Here is a 22,866-nt window from a genome sequence, read left to right as displayed (position 1 = left end):
AAGTCAAACATGGCCCAGACACCAATATATTTAAATCACACAAACTCAGAAGGATTCCTTCTGCCAAAAGCCAAGGTAAGCACAAATGGAATCAAACCAGGATTTTCCTTCATGTCCTGGTTGTAACAGGCATATTTAAAAGAAAAAAAAAGAGTCTTTCCAGAAGTCTAACACTGACTTGAAGGCTTATCTATGACATGAATAAACCAAAGCAAACTTCTAATTTTATCTTCCAGAGTTGTCCAGGTATCAGTAACAAGAATATAAAAATCAACTAATCAGATGCTATTTGTTTTCTTTCAGTGAGTCAGTGCTGCCATCTAAAGCTATCTAAGGGGCATGCAAAAGAAGTTCAGTCATGCATCTAAACATTCAGGAAGCATATCTGAGAATGTAGGGTAAGTCAGATATATTAATAACAACAAAATACTGATGCTGCAGTACCTGAAGGAGTAATTCTTTCTCTACCACTTCTCCTGTCTTGCTGATAAGCTGCTTCTGTAGTCTCTGAATTTTCTGAATCAGCTCATAGGTACTTGGGTCACTGGCCTAGACAAGAGCAAAGAATTATACATTATAACAAGTTAGTGTTTCTTGCTTGCAGATGAAAACTGTAATATCTAAGTGTTCAAAAGTCATAAATATAAAATGGGGGTAAAGAGAAAGTGTTGGGGTTTTTGTAAATGGCGTGAATACAAGCAATCCAAACTGGAATCTCTCTCTCTTGAAGATCCATTGGAGCACGCTCATGTTTAACAATATTACCCTCATAAATCCACCTCCAAACAACTAATATAAATAGGAGTACTTCAGAGCTTAACTCCCAAACCAACAAAGATTGGTAGAACCACACGGCAGGGAAGGAAAAGGAGGTTAGTAGTTTTCAGCAGAAACTGAAATCGCTCAGTGACAAATGAAGAGCAGTGCAGGTACTTTGCACTGTTTTAAAAATTTCAAACAGTGCCAATTGAGTTTTAAGGGGAAGAAGATTTTTCTTTTGAACAAAAGGAAGACTAAATGCAATATAGTCTTGAAATAGGTGGAGAAGGTAAGAAAAAAATTATGGGTGTATGTTGCTGAATTATTATGAAGCTTTAAAGTGTCCATACATGTGGAATCTCACTCTTCAATGCAATTAAATGCTCAAAAAAAGGTGACAGAGTGTAGGCACTATACCACTGCCCTCTATCTATATAGCCTGTAAAAACTAGGAGCTAGTAGACCTCTCTCTCTCTTTCTCCCCTTTTCATTCTTTTGTCACAGATTGCACCTGGGGGAAGCTCTAAGGAGCAAACAAATGCTTCTGTGAGGAGCAGCCAACAAAGCTTACTTTCCTACCACTTCGTATCTTCTTGCTGGATCCTTTAATGAAGAACAAACTCTCACTGAAGCTTTTCCCCACTTGGGGATTCTCAACACTTCTCTCCCACATGGTTTCTCCTTTCTCATGTGGTGCCTCATAAGGATTAAACTCACACTGCAGTAAAGGCTCCAATAAAGTTCTGCTCTCTATATTTCCTTGAGCTTATAAAGAACTTGGTATCACATGGCTCTTAATATTTTTTTCTGATATTTTCTAAATTGACTAATCAATTCAATTGTAATTGGTACACTAATACAGATACACATGCAGCTCACAACATAACAACACTTCCTGAGAAACCAGGATAAAAAGTAGTTCAGTCCCACTCAGCCCTTGATTTTTTAATAGTGCTGCCAAAACATGGTGCCAATTTGTGACAACTGTAGTGATATGAGGGTGTTTGTTCATTAGGAATTGAACCAAAACTCCATCAGGATTATTTCATATGGATCTTGCCATCTGCTGGCCTTCCTGTGTTACAAATACAAACCGGTCACCTAGAATAGAAATACGTCATTTCCCTTTATCAATCTCTTCATACATTCATTTTCGCAACACTGGATGTTTTGACTGGCCTAATTTTCCTTTGTTACAAGGTGCTGCTGGGGATTGTACCCAGGTCTCTTTAACCTAGTTCAGCGTCCTGCATTTTATCTCCCTTCCGTGAGAAAATCGAAGCACACCATTCAGCTTTAAGCTCAGCATGGGAAGATTAGATATTAACTATCATGCTAGTAAGCACAGCTGACATACTCAGCTCTGCTTCTGTAGGGACTGGCACGTTACCACTCATTATTAGAACAGCAAAGAAACCCAGGCTGGCATCAGATCAGAGATCTGTGCAACAGAGAAATCTCAGCTGGCTCTGACTTACTTCAACAATATTCAGTGAGTCGACTGATGTTCATATATTTGGTCTGTGCTTGACAGATTTTTTTATTTTTCCTCTTCATTTGGCTGGTTCAAATAGTGTGAAAATTCAATTTGCTGTTTACGTAATGTTGTACTCGCATTACCTGGAATGGCTAACTTTGGGAGCCCACCACTGTTTATGTGGAAGCCTCTTCCTTTTTTCACAGATGTAATTTACCTTCTGACATCATGTCTCTCCATTCCCCAGTCTGCCTGTTCTAATTCTGGCTTTCTTCCCATATACACCTCCCTCACTGGTGAGAGTAGGATTTTATCTTTCCCCTATCATCCTCTTTCTTATCATCTGTGTTAAGAAATCACCCTCTTCTAAATTCACCTTATGCATTCTTTTTCCTTTAGCATTTGACTGGCTCTTTACAAATCCCTCTGCAATTTTTCATTGAGAAAGTGATACAAAAATAACACTGATTGCATTGTGCAAGGAAATCATTCAGCAGCTAACCATTCCACTGGTACTATGGAAATTGCAGCCTGCCTGTCCCTCCACATAATTTGCATAACAGTAAACGAAGTAAGCTTTGCGCTGTGTCTCTGATTTGGTAATATGGGCTTTGGGACCTTGAGATGCTGATACATCACCTCTAATTTTCTCCATCTGTGAACATTCAAGGGATTCTCCAGTTCTTCTTCCAAAACTTTGCACCGAGTCTGTTCCCTTAATAGTTCCTTCTGCATGTGATTAACCTCCTGCCTTAAGACCAGCATAAAACAAACAAAAAAACAAACCCAAATAAACAAAAAAAAAAAAAAAGAAAACAACATACCAAAAACACATCAATGTGACCAAGGCATTAATAGGGACATTAACAATTCATTCCTCCATGCACTACAGCACTAGCAGAGTGACTCTTGTGTTTAACAGTTGACACTGATACGACTAAAAGGTGGAACCATTAGCTAAGGCAATTAGACCTCTTCACTCACTTTAGTAAGAATAGCTCAAAAAAGTGACTTCTCATCAATTCCTGGGGAATCTGCTCCACAGTCTACTGGATTTCACTGCCCACATCTTCCCATACTATATCACCTTAAGGCGAGAAGGACAGTTAATTCATCTAGAGTAACCTGCAAATCAGTTATGGAGTCATAACCAGTTACCCCTGTATTGAATCTAACAGCTTGTGTTTGAAAGGTTTTAAATCTACATGGTTCTCAACATCCAATAAATAAATGCACTCTAGGACCTAAGTATGATTGACACTGTTCCTTAGAGAGTGCAAGTTTGGTTTCTTCTACTCTTATTACCTCTCCTGAAGGAATTTCAGGGATGATTTGTTGCTGAACTTAAAATTAATGAGCACTCCCAAGATGCTTTCACAACTAAGCTCTTACAGTGGGGATAGGAAGTTGAGGGGCAGGGGAAAAAAAGACACATTTTGCAATGGTCTGACCCTTATCACTTCAGTGGGTGGATTCTCTAAGTTGTCCAAGGGGAAAGGGGGTGGAGGATCACCAGGTCCCTACTCCATCGCTGAATCTTTTCCTGCGAAGCTCAGAGTTGATTTTTAGTTCAGCAAAGAGAAAAAGGCCCTTTTTTTAACTGTGAGGTTGGACAAGGTTATGGAAGAGGAAAAAAACCCACATCTCCAATTGGCAAATCAAGAAAGCTAATTAGCAGAACAAGTGACAAACAGAGTCTTTCGACAGGCAGTTTTCATGATGGTTTTGGACTTCATTAAAGTATGTGATTGCTGCTGCTGTTAGCAAGAATTGATCCAACCATCATGGCATGTATCGCACTACACTTCAATACCATCACTGAGTTGCAACACAGTAGCAGACTTTCAGCTGAAGGCATCTGGGCAGCAAGTTCAAATCCTATTCCTGTCCACAGTCAGTCAATGAAAACTGCAGTTGCTAATGTTTTGTGCCCAGTTCTCCTTTCTGTTACACCAAATCAAACTGGAATAATTCCACTAGAGTCAATGGGACTGACCACGGTCTGAAGTTCATTTACTCCAGTGAAAGTCACGGAATTATACATTTAAGCTAAAGATCTCTCCAAACTGCAGTAGCTACATAGTATGACGCTTATTTGCTAAAAACATAGCTGCCTCTCCTTACAAACCAAAACTGATTCTATAGAAAATGACAATAGTTTCCCATCAGCAAAGAATACACCTCAAATAGAGAAGGTTTAAAAAAAAGAAAGGAAGCATTAAGCCAGAGATGGAGGAGATAAATCAAGCTGGGGCTATTAAACTTCTGTTTTAAAGAAACACAACCTTCAATGAAAATTTAACTAAATCTTTCTCAGAGAGCAAGTCTGCATATAAATCTGAAAGGAGAGAGCTCTGAAAATGTGCAGGAGGTTGTTATAAATATGCCAAGAGCTCCCCATCTTCAGTGGATTGCCTAATAAAAAGCCGTTCCACTGATTTGGGCCTTGGGTACCACTAAGTAGCTCACGGAACTATGAACACCTTTTCTGCTGCCATCTGCCGAGTTTATTCTGTAGGAGGTAACTCAGTACAAGGGGAAATATAGAAACTATTTCAACTTTGGCCAAGGTATCTTTTTTCCTCCTTCTTATATTTTAATTTTCATAATCGCTGATGAGTTGTTTTGTGAATTTAATCCAGTCTGTGTTTGAGGTCAAACCAAAGAATCCACTTCTCTGAGGTATAACATTTGTAGATACAAATCTTTACCACGCATAAAACATATTTTCTGTCTTGAACACAGAAACATGGATGCAGTCCTATGGAAATGTATTCAATCGCATTTTCTACCTGAGCTCCTCCACATTAGCTACAGTCTTGCCAAGTATTCCCTTCTCACGCCGAAGTTTTTTGATCTCCAGCTTGAGAAGTCGGATGTCTTCCATCCTCTGTCGGTATTGGGTTTCACCCTTGTTTAAGATGGACTGCTGGATTTTTATCTTTTCATAGAGCAGAGCCACTTCATCATTGCGCCGAACAAGCTGGGACCCTAGGATATCTCTCTCGTTGATAACCTAAGGATGCAGGGCAAAGCAATAGTCCCAGTTACAGCTCCTCAGTACAATCCCAGAGTAACATGACTAATATTTGCACCAATCAAAATCATGTGCATTAAGAGGTTTCACTGTTATTAGTGAAAAAAATACAGCAAGGACCTAATAGTTTCTCATGCAATGGTTCAGTTGCCTGAATAGTATAAATTCTGTATTCTGTTCACTTCAGTATCTTAACGTTTTTGTTTCAACGGCACTGCAAAGCTTTAGTAGTACCACATTTACAGTGGCTTCAGCCATTTCAGACCTTCATCTTGAAAACACACTGGACAAATGAGGGAACAGAATGTAGCATGTTTGAAAAGCCAGATGAGCAATTCCTACCTGGTCAATCTCCCTTTTCTGCCTCAGGCTCTCAGCATTAGCTTCAGCAATGATTTTTAGGAGTTTTCTCTCTTCCCCCTCCTGGTTTTCTATGAAGTGTTTGGTTTCCAGAGCTTGTTTTTTCATCTTAAGCAGTTCAGCCTGATGGAGTTGAAGAATATAGGTAAACTGCACATCGTAACAACTTCCTATTTCATAAACCTGGGATTAAGAGTTAGGTTTTTAATAAAATCTCACACATTCTTCTAATTTCCTGAGAGGTACATATTTTCTTAGTTTTGGAGAACAAATCGCTGAGACAAGCAAGCATGAAGACCCATAAAGAAATGTTGTAAACAATATTTTTATATAATCATATTATACATAATAGAAATCTGAAAAGAGTTTTATCTCTGACAATGCTTCTAGTTGTAATTCAGGGACAACTCATTTAATAAAAAAAAATTAAATAGGTCATATTTGGAAAGGATTTCAGTGGAGTTGTTATTCAAAGTCAGCCTAGAATTTGAGAAAGGATAGTTCACCTTGCTGGAAAGGGCAACAATCTATGCTATATATAATAAAAATCAGCATCAACTCGGGACTGGAATAACAGGATTGGTGGAGAAGATGGCAACCAGGCATGGGACAGTGGAATTAAAGAGCTTTAGGACTTTATTAGTGATTGTGTAGATGAGGAAGACAGGCAAAAGAGGTGCTGTCCCTAAGCACAGGAGAAGTAATGCACTATTATAGTGACTGCACACCACTAACGTAAACTAACACTGGAATGTGCCCAATAATTCTATCCTACTGTCATGAACTCTGTAATACAAGGCATGTGTGTCCATAAAGACTAATAAGGCCTTCTTGGATTATTAAAAATTTCTATCATTGCTAGATAACTAGTCAGAGCCAAGCTGAGTTTTCACAGATATGAAAACTTTCAAGTCTTGACTGAAAGACTTTGCCACAACTATGACCCTTATAAAGGATGATGTTCAAGCTGCCTTTTGGGAAAGAGCATCATCTAGTGCTGAAAGAATGAGGCTGTGATGAAGGCTGCACCTGCAAAAACATTGATTTAAGACAGAAAAAGCTCCACCATCACAGTAAAACAGCTTGTTTCATTCTTATTTACGTTAATAAAATTCTCATTTTCCCATATGTGCAACACTCATATCTGTCTTACTCAGCATTAGATGTTCATCAGAATCCATCAGCCGAATAAAAATGCAAGCCACTTCATATTGAAATGCAATCAACACTGTGCAAAAGCTGTCTACAAATGTAAAACTGCTCATGCGTTTGGCAATGCTGGATAATATTTTTTTAATATATCAAAATTCTATGTTCTCCTTATGTCAGAAAAAATATGAGTTGTAAACAAGAAGTGGCATTAGATGCTGGCAGCTAACATTCATATAAACACTGGAAAGCACAAAGTTAAAATAAATCTGTACTGCCCTGTATAGTAAAGAACACAAATACTTTAAGCCACACAAAGGTCCCACAAGGTAACAGGACTTTTAATTAGATTAAATGTGCTAAAAACTACAGTATGAGGGTCTGTGTACTTTAGGTAAGAGAAAAAGAAATGATGAACACAGTTACTGTGCAACCAGAAAAACAGTCAGGTCTGAAACTGCCATAAACCAGCACGGCTCATTTGAAGCTGGTTCATAGAGTCTGTAAGAACTGAAGAACAGTCAGCAAGAAAGAAAAACTTGTATGAGACCTATGCCAATGTCTCAAACCAAATTCCAACCAAATTCCAACCAAATTCTTGTTCAGATTCTGAAATATTAGCATAAGAGGGTTTTTTATTTGCTCTAGAGGTGGGAGGTGAATACAAAATTTATAAAAGGTATATTTGGGGCTGGACACAGAGTGCTGAACCAAGTCAGAGGTTTTACATCCAGATTTCTAGAAAATGACCCCAAAAAATACATGCATGAACATCTGCAAAAATACACAAAAGCACCTGCCAGCAGCTCAAATCCAGAGGGCCATGGTTCTTACAGCTTTCAGACATATATTTTTCAACATTCAGATGCTTTGTCAAATCAGTCTGGTCTGCACACCTGTGTGAAGGACAACTGAAACCAAAAGATGGCATTGTACTGGCTTTAATAGAGCTTGGATCAGACATCCTCTGCTTCATTTACCAAGAACACACATTTTTAAGACCTCTATGCCAGCTAAGGCAAGCATAAACCCAATGCCTGTATAATCTCATTCCTACGAATCCCAGTCCTCCATGATTTAGTACATTCTTTAAGCTGATTTCCCAGGAAGAGCTTGTTTGCTTCATTCACATCAGCACCAACAGGACAAACGGAAGCCAGCATGCTACACAAATAATTGGGTTCTTTTGTGCCCATGTCAATCATCTCCCTCTTTAAATGCTCTTCTGCTTTATTATTCACCAGAGACACTCACGCAGAGGTCCAGAATGCCCTGAAGCTAGTCAGTAATGTAATGTCAGTGTATGGACATACTTGCTAGTGAATAATTGAGTGGGTAAACCATGTAGCAATCATATGTTTGTCAAACAGATGGCAGACAGTCCTGTGGGGATGAGACCGTCCTGGGGACTAGTTAAGGCAGAAAGCTGCACACAGGAAATGAGACGCTGTTTGACTTCTCCATCACTGATAGAACAATTCTGAGACAGATCAGGTACAAGCACACAAATTTATTACCTTTTTACAAAGCTCTATTGACATCTTGTCATAACTGTAATGTGCTGAGAGGGGCTGAAAACTCAAGGAATCATTGCAGCATAGCAGTTAACTGACAAAAGAAAATGTGGTGGAAATTGGCAGGAGACTTTTGTTTGGGGGAGTGTTGTTTGTTTCCTAGGTTTGTTTTTTGGTTTTGTTTGTTTGTTTTCTAATTCTTACGGAAGGGAAAAAATAGCTGTGGTGGACACTAATTCCTTAAACCTTTTGAGAGTGCAGCAAATTAGGTTGAGATATCACCACAGACTAATAGCTTATTTAAGGATGGGCTGCAAGAAGTGCTGCGAAGAAAAAAGCTTCAAGCTCATATTTCCTTAGATTTAAAACAGATTCTTGCTGCTTTATACCACAATATTAAAATAACTTTTTGTGCAGAGGGACCTACTAAAAGGCACTGCCAAACTCCTGGAAGACTAATGCTTGTTGATCACACGGGGTTTGCACTTAAAAACAGCAGAGAGAAAAAAGTTTTTTAAAAGAAAACCTCAGATTATAAGAGTCTATATTAAAAAGTTTGCTAGAATCAGGCTATCCCCAAAATCCACATCTCTGCAAGCAAAACGGAACGTTTTAGTAAAAATGTTCAAACACAAAAAGATTTAAAACTTCCAACAGACAATCCAGGACCTTTCTGATTATAATTATAGGCAGAGATTAGATTTCTCACATACATGGAATATTGGTGTAACTAGTACCTCTAAAAGGTACTGAGATCTCGTACATCAATTACAAAATAGTTTATTAAAACACAGTAAAACAACTACCACAGACCAGGAACATAATGCAGTCTGTGAAATCATGGAAACCATCCCTTGTAAGAAGGCATGTATGCAAAAGCTCTTACTTTCAGTGATTCCTTTTCCTTCTCAAGTTGTTGATGCTCTAGATGTGCTTTCACAAGGGCCTCATCTTTGCCTGTGATCTCCTCTTTCAGCAGATCCACCTGATGCGTCACACTTTTCAGTCTCTTCTTCATTTCTGCTATCTCATCCTAATAGGAAGGAAGCATGATCACCAAGAGAGATCAAAAAAGAGCAAGTTTATGATTGGGAGTTCAAGCTATTTGCATGTTGGAAAATGTAACCACAGTGTCTGGGAGGAAATCAGTTGTACGAACCACAAGACATTATTTTTTAATCCAACAGAACAAAACAGTTTCAGTAAATGACAATTTGTTGTTTATGGCAGCATGACATTGCAGTAAAAAAGTCTTTACAAGTTACACTGACAAAAATAAAGTTCTTATCTTGTGCTGAACACAAGATAAGAACTAGCAATCAATCCAAATTAATAAGATTCTGATCCTACTTCTACTCACAGTACAGAGGTGCCTCTCCCTGCAAAATTAAGAAACTGTTTCAGCTCATTGCAGTGACGGCACATGTTGTGACATGAAATGGAAGCTAGAACATTTAATGCTTAGACAGACATGTTCTTCTGGATCTCAGTAGCTTTAGAAGCTACTACTCCTCTGCCAAAAGCTGCCATCTCACAGAGAGGACATCATAACCTTTCATGTGACTACATGTCGTCTCAGTACAAATCCAGGGTAGCCTAGAGCTCTTTCAGCACTGTCCACCATAAGTGTGGATTTACTTGACAAATGAATGATGTTTTCTTCCATGACATGCTTAACATAGTTAAGCAAGATCTTGAGTCATGGTAGTCTTCACAACAGTACTGAGAAAATATTGATTAGTAGTCTGACAGCCCTCAAAAACAAAACCCATGGATTCCACACTTATTTGGCAAATTAAATGAACCAAAAATAAATGTAGTAATATGCTATTAGGACCCCCATTTGCATGTTCAGTCACTTCTGCGAACACAAAAGTCATATTAAAAGCTATCTTTGCTAAATAGCCTGTAAATCTCTTCAATATTGTAAAAGATGAGAGATTTAACATATGGTGACCAGACATCCAGCCAAAGACATTCCTAATTCTGTATTTAATGAAGAACAGTAAGAACACCTAATTTTTGCAAAGAGGTCTCCTAATCAATTTGCTTAAATAAATGAGCTCCTAACACCAAAAGAAACCCCAAGAATGAAAGCATCAGATACTTGTATTAACAGCTTGCCAGCATGTCTTTTCCAAGAGATTTTACTGAGCTGAACATTATGGTACTCTGGGGACTACTAGGCAAGGTGGGCAACAAGGGACCATTCCACACTAAGAAATCCAAAAGTACATCTAGGTTTATCAAAACAAGCTTGCGCAAATTTGGTTTATTTCCCAAAAGGAAAAAGAATTTACCATAATATTTAACACAAATCTCTTTTAATTCTTTTTCCTTTCATGGGTGGCTGACCTGTTACTGAACTACAAATGACTATTTTTTTCACTGCTACACATAACATTGCCACAGCCAAAAGATCTTTTAGTGTCAGCTACCTTCTTACACAGGACTTGCTAAGCCAAGTAAGCTATTAAATTCTGAACACCAGCCTCTAACAACCGAAACAGTAAACAGCATTGTGTATACCAACATATAACACACAAAGCCTGAAAAGACTGATGAATTCATTGCTTCTTTTTGTAACTCAGCACATAGATGCCAGTTCTTTATAAGTAAGCGAATTTATGCTGTACATTTAAAAAAAAATCATCAGTGTTGCAAGTTTTCACCCTTGTTTCTCCTGAAAGATAATTCAGGAGCAGCAAGAATCCCAACACCATGACCAGTGAGGACAGGCAGATGAAGGTCAAGTAAAGCATCCCACATAAATGGCAAAATGGTTCATTCCTAATCAAATTCAGCACAGAGTTGAAATAGGAACTTGAACAGTTCATTCCCATCTGATTTCCACCTACCTATTCAAACCAGAGTATAAATTTATAATCTACTATATGTGTTTATGTTATAAATCCTTATTCTGAAATAACATAAGGCTGTAAATCTCAGCTATCCAGGGTCCCTATCTCTGCCAATTGCAACATGATTTGTGTAGTATTTTAGATCTTTACATCAGAATAACAGAAGGTATCCTTAAGTGATCTGTTCTTTTCCTCTAGTATTATTAGTGAGATCCCCAAGGAAGAGATATGAATGGAGAAAATCATTATCTGAGGACAATGACACTCCCTGAAAGGAACAAGAGAGGTGGAAGCATTAAGTCTGACAGAAAATTCCACTTCATCTGGGAAAATGTTTCCTCTGCTTTCTAAATCATGATTCACAGTAACGTGCATACACAGTCAGGGCTAAGGAGGCAATCTTATTCTCCTTATACCCTATTTCCCATACCTGCAGACAGCTCCTACAGGGATAAAACAGAGTGGAGCCAGGATGGAAAGGAGTATGTTTCTTCTCTGATAGGGTTTTATGATTCTGTAGCTCCAGTGTAGTGTGATTTTATGCATGGTTTGAAGCAGGGATATTGCCACATGATGACTGTGGGCTTCTATTTCCCCTCCAAATACAAACTGTCAGGGACATATAAAACGTCAGGGATCTAAAACATTCATTTTCCCAAAACACACAGGAATGAAGAAACCACTTCTGGCCTTTATCCAGTGATCTCTCCTTTAATGAATTGAAATTAGATCAGGAAAAATAATAACAAGAGCAGAGAAAGAAGCACAAGAAAAAATGTATCCTTCTACCTTAGCTTCAATCAGGTTTTTATTGTACAGGTTCCTCTCTGTTCTCACAGCTTCACAGTGGTTTTGTTGCTGTTTTAATTTAATTGCAGACTCTTCTATTTTCTTCTCATAGTCACAGATCTGTATTTCCTGTATTTCAATATCTTTCAGGTGCTGGAGTACCTGGAGCAAAAAGAAGGAAGTGGACACAATTAAACCATCATCACAAGATTAGGAAGGTGGGGAAAAGCTCGCAATTTTCTTCTAAGATGACAAGTTCAAATTCCTGTGATAAAAAGTTTCAGCTACAGCTAAAAATCACTTTAGTCCAAGTACAAGTTTAATCTTTCTGGATTTCTTATGTGCGATACCTAGGTTTTGTTCAAGGCTAAAACTTACAGATGTGCACGTATTTAATTTAAAAACAAGCTACTGAAAATATTGCCACTGAGCAGGTTGAATACAGCTTTCATCAAGAAAAGCCTTAGGTTACTTACAGAGCAAAGCTAGACTTTGTATGTTGCTTTGGCTATCAGCTGTATGGTAAGATGAATTAAAAAAATACATGTTTTTCCAATAAGTCTTGCTCCTGTAACAACCCAACTTTTTTGTAACGGACATATGATCATAAACCATTGATATATAATTACAGGAAGTCAGTTAATGTAACTTACGCTTGATCTAAACAAGCAGGTAATCACCATTAGTTGCTTCTACGAAAGATTAGAAATAATGCTGTGAAGATTACCTAAAGAGAATGCAGTATTGTACACTGTAGAAAGAAGATGATCATATGCAGTATCAACCAACAAAAATACAAAATTTTAGAAACTTTTATTAAGCAGTTACATAACAATACATAAGAATTACTATGTTAAAGGTGCAAAAATACAAATAGTTGCTAATTGTTACGATGGGCTTTCTAATTATTTTTTTTAAATCTAAGAACCTTCCTCCTGCTGTACAAAGTTGAAAACCAAGAGGCACAAACAAGCAGTATTCAAATAGAATCCAACATTTCAAAGAAAGAAGATAAAAAGAAAGCTAAGGAATACGCACATCAAGAATGTAATATTTCAGGTCCTCTGCCCAGCCTTAAAGCTGGGAAAAAGATCAAGCATTAAAGGAAAAGCTGAATATTCACAAGGACAAAATGCAGGAGAGGAGTCCATTTACAAGTGTGTTTCATACCCAGTTGTCCTGGCTGTTTCTGAAGGTAGCAGTTTGAGCTAAAGTTTTTGTTCATACGTCAAAGCAGAAGAATAAAATAACCATGTTTACATCAAACAGTCAATAACTGCAAAGTTTGCAGCTGACAGTGTTGTTTCTTGCTTAGCAGTAAAAACCCTGTGAAGTCTAACTGTGGGGCAGGAGCTTAATTAATTGATCATTCTACCAGGTACTGCCAACCAACTTTGAAGATAGGAGATAGCTAAATATAGAAAATTTTATTACAGTAGCAGGAATACAATTACAGCACATTTGCAGCTGACTGCAGAGGATCCCAGGAACTGCTTACAGTGCAATACAAAACCACAGTCCTAGTTTATAACCTACTCCCGCCTTTTCCTTTTCTGTTAAAACAACCTGCCAATAGTAATAGCGGGAAGAAAAAAATCAATAAGGTATGTTTTCTATCTGCACTATGGTGATCACAGGCTGGAGCAAGATTTGAAAACAGGTCATTGCATTTGTCAATCTTTTACCTGGTTTTGATACAATGTAAGTGCAAAAAGTTTGTGGACTAAGTTTTCTGAGTTGTGCTTACAGGCTGGATGCTGACTCTGGTTTTTCAGGAATGACTAAATCCAAATAATTCTCCCTTATAAATACAGAAAAGATAAATTCAAAGTTTCCCAACCGAGCCCTGTGGGAGGCTGGGCATCCTCAATTCTGATTTTGTTGATAGCACGCTACAACTCTGACATTTGGCAATGTGGAGTCAAAGCTAAGCAGAAAGTATTAGATATTCATAGTTTTCTTCTGTACCCTCACAGCTTTTTTTTTTTTATCTGTACACTTAACTATCAGCTGTTTGAGAGGGGCCAGAGAAGGACACAAAAATGATCAGAGGGCTTAAACACCTCTGCTGCAAAGACAGGGTGAGAGAGTTGGGGTTATTCAGCCTAGAGAAGAGAAAGCTCCAGTAAGACTCCACTGCAGTCTTTCAGTACTTAGAGGAAGCTTATGAGAAAGATGGGGACAACATTTTCAGCAAGGCTTGTTGCGACAGGACAAGGAGTGATGATTTTAAACCAAAAGAGGGGAGATTTAGACTAGATATAAGGAAGACATGTTTTTACAATGAAGGTGGTGAAACACTGGCCCAGGTTGCCCAGAGAGGTGGTAGATGCCCCATCCCTGGAAACATTCCAGGTCAGGTTGGACGGGGCTCTGAGCAACCTGATATAGTTGAAGATGTCCCTGCTCACTGCAGGGGGGTTGGACTAGATGACCTTTGAAGGTCACTTCCAACCCAAACCATTCTATGGTTCTATGATCTACTTACTTACTGTTGGTTACCTGTTTAGTTCAGTGAACTTACTCAAGATCTCACTATGGTGTCATCCTTATTTGCTTCCCTTTATTTAACCACTTCAAGAAGTGTTGCCGTGGTATTAATTATATGCTTGTTGAGCAGTAGGTTTTCCAAAAGATTATGCAAATTTAAAAAAGGAAATATGTTCTTTAATTTTCTTGGATATGTTGTTAAACTGTAAACTGAACATTCTAAATGGTTTTAAAAAAAAAAAAACCAACATATTAGAGACTGGTTTTGTGACGTCTCATAAGGTGCAGTCAGGGACCACTTCGGGTGAGACTAAACGGTATACTTCACTGCTTCCTTTTCAGCTGCCTAAATCTTCCTCAGGGAAACTAAGATTTCATAATCTAGGAATTTAAATTAAAAAAAAAAAAGGAAATATTCTACTAACATTTGTAGCTCAGCTATACAGCCTACACAAAAAAGAGCAAAGAGCCAGATTTGTTTCTAATTTGTGCTGGCTAATCTAGAAGAAAGACTATTCAACAAGAGACACTGGCTTAAGAATGGTACAAATGAACAGTCAGCCAGGCCAATAATTAGAAGAGCAAGTCTAGCATGAATTTTCACCACTAAAATCTTCTACTGTTGTGGATATAACTTTGCTGACTCTGTTCATCAGTTACTCAGTAGTAACTGATGACTTTGAAAGAGGAATTCTGCAGCTCTATAGATTCTGTCCTGCTGTAAATAACCAGACAGCTTTCGGAGTCAGCAAGGCTCTGTCTGCCTTGCAGGAGCTGCAAGAAGCCTTTGGACTTAGAAGGGTTTGGCTCTTCACCAGCTCTTACACAATTCAGAAGGTGGGCAGCGAGCTCCTTCAGAGCCGGCTTGATGATAAAAGGTGATTGAAGAGCACGTAATTACTGTCCATCAGTAGCTCATTCCCCATTAGCTGTGAAATGGCCCCTGTAGTTTTGCCACAGTTTTTCAAGCCTGCATGGGTCAAATAGTGAACCTAAATATTACCCAGTGGATATAATCCTGAACCCATGTCCTGCTTCTAGCCTGTGTTTTTCTCTGTATTATCCTTCCAAACAATGAGTAATTTAATGTAGGGAACCTCTGCAGGGACAACGCTACTGTCTCACATACTCTTGTGCTCAGAACTGCTCCTGCTGCTCTTCACCTGCAAGCTGAGTCAGGAAATTCCCCTCTAGTGAACCACAGAAGCATGCAAGTCCTTCCAAAATGCAATCACAACACAGGCACCATTATACAAACAGCTCAAGTGTCATAACCCACTTACCGAGGCTCTGCCTTATAAAAATTGACAAAAAATTTGCACCCAAAGTGGCAAGGTAAAGAAAGAAAAAGTAAACAAGCAAACATTTGTCATTTTCACCTTTAAAATATTGTGAGAAATCCTCATCAGAATTGAAAGCAAGAGCCTTGTAGTTCTAAGTGTTATGAATTACTCTCTGATACTAGTTTACAATGTTCTTGTTTCATATCCACAGTGGTAGAAAGGCACTATGAGGAAAGATGCAAAATATGACTTTGCAACAAAGACAAATCTCACTTTCATGGAATATTATTTCAAGGAAATGACAAAAGGTATTCCAGACAAGGGAGCATATACCATTCAAATAATTATTTTAAAGACCCTGGTCACATGAAGTTGGAAAGGCCAATTTTAAAGTGAAAAGAGTAAATAACTTTTGAGTTGAAACAGCTTGAAAGCTAATCCCAGTAAATCAATGAACTTCTTGGATGGTCCTTAAATGGGATCTTCAGCAATTAATGGAACATACCACAACCATGTTCCTGAATATACCATCAGGAATAAAGTTGTACATAACAACGGGCAGCAGGAAACACAAATTTTATGCAGCATTTCTCTGCAGCTGTTTCTTGAAAACTTCTATTTTGCAGCCTAGCTTGAACACATTCAGATGTTTTCACATACTGGAAGTAATCGTTTCACATACTGGGAGAAAATCTTCTGGATGAAAATGTCAAGAACTGTCAGCTCTCACTGGCCTCAAAAGGATCATCAGTAGTATGCAAGATAAGGTCCTTTATAGATAAGACAGAACAATCGAAGAGTAATTTCCAGCTGCATATGAGAGTTTCAACTGTGGGACTCGGACATAAGAAGACAGAGGCCTTGGTTTGAACTCCAGTTCATTTCCCTAATGATCGCTGAATGAGAGAACTACACGGCTGTGCTCCAAGTCTCTCATAGAATATACACCCATTGATGAGGTTTCCCCAAAGAGACCTTAAAGAGTAGTGAGCAATATGCACTGACAAGAAGAAAGCTTTGAAAACTGTGTAAAGACCAATGATCTAAGCTTCCTCCCACTGGCACATTAGGAAATGAACATACCATCTTTACAGTTTTGAGAGTGAGACAGGAAAGAACCACTTGCACAAAAAGATGTTCCTACCTTCTGTTTGAGCTCACTGGTTTCATTGATGAAAGCATCTCTTTCCTTCTCCAGTTGGTAAATAATCTTCCTTTGTTTCTGAGCTTCATTCTTATAATTTTTGATTTCTTCTTCCAAGTTCTTCTTTGACTGTTCATGGAGCTTCACCAAATTTATCTGCTTCTGAGTGGTACTGGTAGCCTTGACCAAGTTCTACAGGGAACACAAAATAATGACTAGATCTGAAAAGGCAACGCTGCCACCACTGAGACAAAAGCATGCCATTGTCTAAGTGGATTATAGACTTCCCATGTTATTACCCCTTATCTAATTTTTTCAATTGAAATAATTGAGCCTCAAATCTGATTTAAAAAAAAAAATCTCTAACAAAGCTGTTAAATAGTGCTTTTTTCTGATTTGAGATAAAACACTGATGTCTGCATTACAAAAAAAATTGATAGGGTTGTTTACAAGTGGTTATAACTAATGACTGGAGAAACCTTACCAGCTCTAAGGCATTTAGATTGTAAAGCCTGCCAATAGCCAGCGACATAAATAATAAAGCCAAATATCCTTCCTTCTTGTGTTCTAAATAGCAAGTCTAAACTGGAAATTAACCAAGTTGGTTCAAAATTATGCAGAAGGATTAAACAGAAAACACCAAGATATCATCTTTAAAAAATCAGCCTTCTGTTACCACTTTGAAATTTCTTACCCTGTACAAAACAGTTATTTGTTACCTGCCAAACCTGAGCCTCTGCAGGAATCGACACAGGGCAGTGAATCTATACCAAGTAAAGCACCTCAGAAATCATCTTTTAGCATTGAATTTACTAGATTACACTTCAGAAATACCCATAAACAGGAGATGCTATCCTGCATCCTGCAGTACAAGATCCTTGGGCTGATGGAAAATGATCAGCATGAGAAATGGACCTGAAGCAAGGATTAGTAGTAACACAGCCTGAGAAACTGCTATGTGATGCATCAACTTTCTGCTTTGTTCTCTTACTAGTGAAGACTTAGTTTTCTAGATTAATATTAAACTTCATATGCTACAGAGTGTAAAATCAAAGATCTAATCAACTCTGGATATCAAATAACAGGCTTGAAATGAAGGTGAACACATGTAGCATTTTTTAACTCCCTGACGATTTATATGTTAAAACTTAGAAATCTTACGTGTGTTTATGGGTACTACATTTCAATGAACAGAAAAGCAGCAGTGCAAGCATCTGCTTAAGGAAATCTGAATGCTTAACGTTATTGATTCTACAGTATTTCTGTGTTGCTGAGTTTAAATTACAGGCATTTCATTCTCAAGCTGTGAGATGTTTATCAGTATTACCAATGCAAGCTCACCTTGTTTAGCATATCCCTTTCCCTCATAAGCTCATCTATAGCTTTCTTGTCAATCTCTGCCTGCTTTTTGGCAGCCTCCAACTCTAAAGGAAAGAGAATAAACCCTGGTTTCAAACTGTACAGCTGTTAAAAAGGCAGAAACAACTTAGTGATTTTTTAAAAAAGCCTTAATGTTAGGGGAACAGATCAATTAGCTGTGACCAGGTTTAGCAACCTCAGATATCAGCAAATTACTTATTTGGGTATTTAGAAGAAATTAGAAGGACTGAGGCACAGTAATTAATGAGGACTTACTACATTTGGGTGTTGAACTCAAACACCACAAAGAACCTGTATTTTCAGAAATCATGGAGCGCACTGAAAATTAGAGCCTCTTAAGAAGCTTCAGTGTGAGCATTCAAAAACTAAGGCACTTTCAAAACCAGGGACTTTCAGAATTATTCTACTCCCTCTATGTGAAATCCAGTTCTTTGAAGCAGAGAGATTCTGCTGGCTTCAGTGGAGTTAAAACTATTTGCAGTGGGTCAAAATTAACACTGGACATATACTATTAAAAAGATATTTAAAAAATGGATGTAGGTGTTTTCACTGCATTTTAAAATTAATTAAAACTTGCTACACTAACACTGCAACTCAGGAAATACCGTATATTGGGAGTGCTAAGATGTGTTACACATTGCAGGAAGATATGTTATTAGTAACCACTCTCAGGCGTTCCAGTACAGATTTGCATTTCCTAAGTTCCTTCCTTCTCTAGAGAGCAGAGATGACCTTAAGCAGTACTAGCAAAATGGTTGTGGAAAAGCTCTTCCACCCTCACAGAGGTGCATGAGAAACAGACATAACTTTCCATAAATACAGTTATATGGAAGGATTCATATCTCATAATGCATCTCTTCGGGACACAATCTAGAAACAAGAGGAGGGAGAGCCATTTATGCCAGTATACATCAACTTGAACTAGAGGAAGCTTATAGAATAGGGTTTTTTACTGCCTCAAAAAGAGGCCTCAACAACTCAAGTATTTTGCCATCTTCATAATATTATTTGAGAAAAAAAAAAGTCATAAAACTTTCTTCCTGAAAATAACTTCTATTATTTTTATTTCAAACCATATTTGATTTTGAAATGTATTTACATTTTAAAGTTGGAAAATAAGAAGTAGTTTTAAATGTTCAAAATTTTTTTTACCCAAGAAGTTTTTTATTAAAGTTAAACAAAATATTTTCTTAAACTCAAGGCATTTTCTTCCAGAATTTTTATTTGGCAAAAATGTTGAAAGTTCCTTCTTAAAGTATTCCAGATCTGCTAGCAAGTCAAAGGCAGTACTCAGACAGCTCTAGTATTCACCCTGACCACCCGAAGCCCTAAACATACCAGAACTATGTTTATTAGCTCACTTGCACATATTCTTTTCCAGGCTGTAATTATACAGCAGAATCAAAGCAGGAAAAAAAGTGTGTCTTAACTATGTTTGATTTCAGTAAACTCTGAGATTGCTTCTCTCTCACAGGTCAGTACAGGAGCAGTGAGGGTGCATTGGGGACCACTCTCTATGTAACATGGCACAAATTAGCACACCACAAAGTTCAGCTATGTTTGTTGTGTTTTCATCCCACATATGAAAATTATGGAAATTCTGTAAGCCTGCAAGCTTTTTAAAAAGCCGCTGTAGATTTCAACTGTCATTTATACAATCTCATACTAGACACTAGAGGAGAATAATCCTAAACTGTACCCTGAATGAAAAAATTACAAATCAGGAGACAGATCCACCCATCAGTTCAGCACCTACCTCTCTCCAGTCCAGATATTTGATTTTTTAGGGTGTTTCTCTCATGTCCTGCATCAACTTTTTGTTCCTCTGCAATATGCAACTTATTCTGGAGAACATCCCTTATTTTGTTCAGCTTTGAAATTTCAAGGTGCATCTGAGTCACTTCATCTTCTCTGGCCTACAGAACAGCAACAAGGAAAGGGATGAGGAAGTATCTACAGAAAGAAAATGCCTCTGTACTTGGTATACACTCATGCCATGAAATTCAGGAAGCCAAGGTCCAAGTGCTGTAGGTCACCTGAGAGAAGATAATTAGCTAATTGAACATTATTAAAATAATTTTTAAAAAGCCGGCTAGGGCAAGGAAAATTATAATCAAATATTATGCTTTAGGCCTGAAGATGATCAATAAAGAATCCCCAGCTGCAAACCTCACAGAGCACTACCCAATTAGTCCTGCAGATTAAACACAGGCAGCTCTAATTTACTTTGAAGTATTAGGGACAGTGAATGTGATGAGAAAGATAACTGTAGTGTGGGCTGTTTGCACATCCCTAATAGCAGGTATCTGTTATCCCCATCTCCTTTAGAACCTATGGCTTTAAAGAAAAGGCAAATGTAGACTTTATCTCATTTGCTGTACAATCAGAGGAGAAAATAATCAATCAAAACACTGCATAACCGGTTACCAGGAAACACAACCAATAACGATAAAAGAAATTAGTCTCTTTCTTTTTTAGAAGAAAATACAACTTCCTCATATAATTCAGTGCCATTGTTAGGTTTTACAGCCATCACAGTGTTCCACTTACAGCCCCAGATACCGAGCCTGTGATTCTGTGAATCCTGCTATAAGTATCCTCTGGGAGGATGTGAATCTCCTCAATTCTAACTGACAATAACCTTCAAGAGATTTATGAGTACTTTCACAGTTCAGGTTGCCCAACACCATAGCAGAGGCACTCAGCACACTTCAAGATGCAACTGCAAGCACAATGCCTACAGAAAGAACATCTCAGTTCATAGCTGGGGCTCTTAGAAGATTTAGCAATTGCCTTAATTACTAACTGGGCAGTATCTTCTACGGGTTTTCTTGCTCCCAGAAGTCCATGTGCATGACCATGACTTTACAAGTTTCATCAACTTTTCTTGAACTAAGGATAAGATTATAGAATCAAAATCCTCCTTTTGACACACGAGCCCCAAATGTAAGAAATTCAAACATATTGTTTGTAAAGTTTTTAACAATAACAGTGTTGCTAGAAGTAATAAAACCAGATAACCTGGAAAAGGTTAATTTGTTTTTCAAATAGGTAAGAAAAATGTCTTTCAGTCTGCCTAACAAAATACAACGGAAAATAAGCTCCTACCATATATCCCATTAAGGCTCCAAACCAGAATAATCTGTGTGTTTTAGTTATGAACTCAGCTTTTAATCTGGCAGTGGTTAGTTTTTATCATTCTGACAAACAGTTCTTCCCATTTAAAAAAAAAAACAAAACCCACAAACTCTGTCTGGGCAAACAACATTTTTATTTAGGTGAATTGGTTATACTTGACTAAACCTGGATAAGATCATGATTTTCTACTTGAATTTCCTAATGTTTAGTGTTTTAACCCCAATGATGATACAAAATGCAAGATATGGTAGACAAAGTAATAACATCTAACAGTTATACATTACACTTTATCTCACATGCTCTCAAAGTACCTTAAAAAGCATATACAGGAGTCATTTAATCCTTCCCCAGTTGAAACTCAACTGCTTTTGAGTGATAGAAAACAACTGTTAACAAAATCTAAAGTCAGGCAATAAAACTATCTAGATCAGAAAGTAAACATCATCTTGGTTACTTACATTTAACTTCTCCAACCTATACTGTGGATGGAAAATTTAAGTGCTGGGAGCAACTCCATTCAGTGGAAGCTATCCAGGACACTGTCATTACAAATTATTAACATTTTTCAGTGGTTTTTGGCAATGTTAAGATTATGTTATCTGAACATCTCACAATCAACAAAAAGACCTTATGCTTGTCAAAAGTACGGCACATCTTTTATGAACACAATGTGTGAAGCCTTATGGTTTATGTGTTTTACGAAACACAGCTCCTCCAGCAGGAGAGGTGCTACATGTCAGGTGACAGGTTGGAGACTGCACCACGGTATGGCTACAGAAAAATGGCATCCAGTGACAACCACATCTATTCCTAAAATTTCCCTGGATTTCCTTCAAAACTACCCATAGGGAATTTCAGTACAAGAACTGAGGTCATCCCTGTCCCAGGTGGTAAGACTGCCCACAGAATCATATGGCTGATAGGATGCATACACCTTCTGGTACTCACTTTCAGTTCTGCTGTCTTCTGTTGGATGTCCTGCATCACCTCTTCAATCATCACATTGTGCTGCTCACTCTCTTGCATGAGCTTATTATTTCTCACCTGAGATTGTTCAAGTTCCTTACTGGTTTTTTCATTCAAGATCTGTTAGATTAAAGAACAATCCTGTTAACTTTTTAAAATCTCATTACAATATCTACATATACATGAAGACAGAACCTTCCATCTCCCCAGGAGATAAAAGCTGCTACAGGTTGTTGTCTGCTCAAAAACACTCTTCATTGCTGATGAAATTACTAATGTGAAATATGATATATGTTCATATCGACTGGGGGAAATGATAATTTCTAATAAATAACACAGCCAGTGACTTTTTTTTTTTTTCTGGGAACTCAGCAATTCTCTCTTGCAAGTGGTAGATAAGTATTTTACTTCTTGTTAGACATTTGGCAAGCATCAGTAGTAACACAACTTGCTACATATAATTACTTAAAATGAGTATGAGATTCAAATTGCTTCAATCAGCAGAGGGCAGAGGAGCTC

At 37.8% G+C, this 22,866-nt stretch overlaps 1 protein-coding gene across 1 annotated transcript in view; it reads right to left on the bottom strand.

The window, feature by feature from the left end:
* The window catches only part of CFAP58 (cilia and flagella associated protein 58), a 59,739-nt gene that overhangs the window by 25,836 nt on the left and 11,037 nt on the right, over positions 1-22,866 (bottom strand). The window contains exons 5-14 of the mRNA XM_010136312.1: positions 22,330-22,467; positions 20,000-20,159; positions 18,205-18,287; positions 16,864-17,055; positions 11,947-12,108; positions 9,183-9,329; positions 5,616-5,756; positions 5,029-5,252; positions 2,876-2,987; positions 445-549 (exon numbers count right to left, since the gene is read on the bottom strand). Coding sequence (XP_010134614.1) covers positions 445-549; positions 2,876-2,987; positions 5,029-5,252; positions 5,616-5,756; positions 9,183-9,329; positions 11,947-12,108; positions 16,864-17,055; positions 18,205-18,287; positions 20,000-20,159; positions 22,330-22,467 — 1,464 coding nt within the window. The remainder of the gene's footprint in view (positions 1-444; positions 550-2,875; positions 2,988-5,028; positions 5,253-5,615; positions 5,757-9,182; positions 9,330-11,946; positions 12,109-16,863; positions 17,056-18,204; positions 18,288-19,999; positions 20,160-22,329; positions 22,468-22,866) is intronic.

The sequence above is a fragment of the Buceros rhinoceros genome, unplaced genomic scaffold, assembly GCF_000710305.1.
Source record: "Buceros rhinoceros silvestris isolate BGI_N320 unplaced genomic scaffold, ASM71030v1 scaffold7525, whole genome shotgun sequence".
NCBI classification, from domain to species: domain Eukaryota; kingdom Metazoa; phylum Chordata; class Aves; order Bucerotiformes; family Bucerotidae; genus Buceros; species Buceros rhinoceros.
This window is presented reverse-complemented; position numbering and strand designations above follow the sequence as displayed.